This window comes from Austrofundulus limnaeus, unplaced genomic scaffold, assembly GCF_001266775.1.
Source record: "Austrofundulus limnaeus strain Quisiro unplaced genomic scaffold, Austrofundulus_limnaeus-1.0 Scaffold1446, whole genome shotgun sequence".
Lineage (NCBI taxonomy): Eukaryota > Metazoa > Chordata > Actinopteri > Cyprinodontiformes > Rivulidae > Austrofundulus > Austrofundulus limnaeus.
Window position 1 is genome coordinate 38,215 of NW_013953848.1, and position 2,857 is coordinate 41,071.

At 45.5% G+C, this 2,857-nt stretch overlaps 1 protein-coding gene across 4 annotated transcripts in view; it reads right to left on the minus strand.

Moving 5' to 3' along the window:
- camta2 (calmodulin binding transcription activator 2) overlaps positions 1-2,857 on the minus strand; it is a gene marked incomplete at its 5' end in the record, with an annotated part of 32,561 nt that overhangs the window by 25,982 nt on the left and 3,722 nt on the right. For all 4 annotated transcript variants that reach the window (XM_014032428.1, XM_014032427.1, XM_014032426.1 and 1 more), the window contains 1 exon segment: positions 957-1,150. In XM_014032428.1, coding sequence (XP_013887882.1) covers positions 957-1,150 — 194 coding nt within the window.

Genomic DNA, 2,857 nt, shown 5'->3' on the forward strand with positions numbered 1-2,857 from the left:
GGTCTCTGCTGAGGCTGCTGCCCCCGAGACCTGACCCTGGATAAGAGGAAGAAATCTGACGGACAAAAAATAGTTTGCTGTTTGAGAGTTCTTTTACTCTAATATTAAATTGTAATGCATTAAGTAAATATTTGTCAAATAGCTTAAGTAAAAGTTTAATGTAGACAAAAATCTACACAAATGTGTGCTATATTTTTGAAAGTCTTCATATTTTCTCTCCATGAGCTTTGAAATATGTGTCCTTGAGGGAAGAGTGTACCCTGAAATAAAAGTGAGAACTGTCATAGTGAAGTGTTTATCTGTGACCGTGGACAGTCTCATGTCAGAGACACGTCAAGACTTTCAGTCAGGCTGCTTATTACAATAACTCAATGCCTTGTTTTATTTGCAGTATTAGGTTAAGACAAGTGTCTTCACTCAAAGCAAATTAAAACTTAAAGCTCAATCATTAAATACCATCATAAATCACCTGACACAACTTTGTTGCCAACATTTAAATCATATATTTTTAAAGATTTAATGGGTTAAATGTTACAGTCCCAGTTTACAGCACCTGAAGACAACAGGTCTGCAGCAGCAGCAGTAATTGTCTCAGCTCAGGTCAAGTGTCTCTCCGTCACAGCAGGTCTATTTTAACTCCAGGACTCCAGCTGCCAAATTCCCATGACATCAGAGCGGTGGGTGGGCGGAGCCTSAGCAGATCAGACTGCACATTCATCTGTCCTCCTGAGGCCGGCTCACAGGCCAACTGAAAGCTGCACTTTCTCCTCCACTACAGAGAGCAGAAACTCTGAGGTCCGTCTGGGTCTGAACCAGGTCTGAACCAGGTCTGAACCAGGTCTGACACTGCAGAGGTCAAAGGTTAAACTGCCCTGCTGACTCAAGTCTGCTGGGAGGTGGTCTGAACCAACAGGGGACAAAGATCAGGTAAAAAGGTTTCATGTCAGCGGTCTCACCTGTTCGTGGTCGTCAGGTAGAGGAGGAAGGGGAGGGGGCGTGGCCAGCTGGTTGCTGTGCTGCTGCTGCTGCTGTTGTTGTTGTTGTTGTTGTTGTTGTTGTTGCTGATGATGGTTGTCGCGAGCAGCCATTTCTGCCATTCTGCGCTCCATCTGCTCCAGCCGCTCCAGGATGGACATCCTGAACTGATTATCTGCAGGTAGACAACAGGGGTGAAAAACAAAGCTCCGCCCACTCCAGCTCCAGGTGAGTGTCACCAGGTGCAGAAGCTAGAGAAGAAAGGAGTCGGTGTGTCTCCTTCAGCCTGCTGCTCAAAGTGAGCAGATTAAAACCTGAACAGATCAAAGCTGAGCTGCAGAAACTCCTCCTACATTACCCACAATGCACCTGCACAGTGTTAGAGCTGATAAGCTCCAACCACAGAAGGTCATCAGAGATCTGACCCTGGAGACAAAAATCAAACCTTCAGCCAATCAGCTGCTCGTCAATCATCCACAATCACTCAGCGAGGCGGCTGTCGACAGCTCTAACCAGGAGGAGCCCTCCTAAATAACTCACACAGACACACACACACACACACACACACACACACACACACACACACACACACAGTGTCTCAGATGGAAACTATCTGACTGACTTCAATCACTCAGCCGCCTGGCACACTGTGTGTGTGTTAAGGAAATAAAAGCACAGTCCTAATATAGCCTGATACACTGTGACCTGGACCCCCNCACACACACACACACACACACACACACACACACACACACACACACACACACGGGGACTCCCTGCTAACAGCTGCAACAATTATTTCTGATCCGTCTCACTGAGTTTTCTATAAAGGACTGAAAACATCTACAAACTGTGCCAGGTGGTCTGCTGATAAAAAAAACACTTTAATTTTCTGTTTAAAGTGTTTTAAAGTTTGAACAAGTTGTGGATTTACACTGGAACAACCTTTAACACAACAGTTCAGTAAAAAGACGGGTTCCTCTGAGCTGATGTACTGTCTGTAATCAGACCAACACAGACATGTGAATTAGGAATGTGCGATATAAACTATATACGGTAGAAACGATATAAATTTGTCCTATGATACAGATCTGTAGTCTACAGGCCAACCACACAYTTCTTTGTGATGATGTAACCAGCTGGAGTCAAAACACAGGAAGCAGGAAGCAGCCTGGCTGAGAGCACAAATGAAGAGAGGAAATAACTTATCTGGACCTGGTTCAGGTGTGTGAAAATGAACTGTTTACATGTTTACGTGACGGAGCGTCCTCCGGTCACATACCGACCGACCACACTGCTGAGGGAGGAGCGAGCACCGCTGCATGTGAAGGGCTCGACACACGGGAGGCCACGTGGCTCGCTCTCTGTTCATTTCCACGCAGCGAGGCGACTGTCAGTGCTCAGGTGAAGTCAGGTGGGATGCACTAAAATCAGTCTGGACCTCGTTTCTCCTGCCGTCATAGCGCAACAACACATGGCTGAATGCACGTGCACTCCAAAGCGCGACTATAATGATTGTCACCCCACCGGAGCGAGCACAGATTAAACAGGTGGAGTGCAGAAAAAATAATCTGCAAAGTGTGTAGAAAGGAATAAATACAAACAATTTGTTTTACCACCTTAAAACGAAGCAGGTGATTCAAACACAACATCCAATAGATGCAGATATCTGTTACATTAATGTTATTGTCTGTGATATACACTCACCGGCCACTTTATTAGGTACATCTGTCCAACTGCTCGTTAACACTTAATTTCTAATCAGCCAATCACAAGGCAGCAACTCGGTGCATTTAGGCATGTAGACATGGTCAAGACAATCTCCTGCAGTTCAAACCGAGCATCAGTATGGAGAAGAAAGGTGATTTGAGTGCCTTTGAAC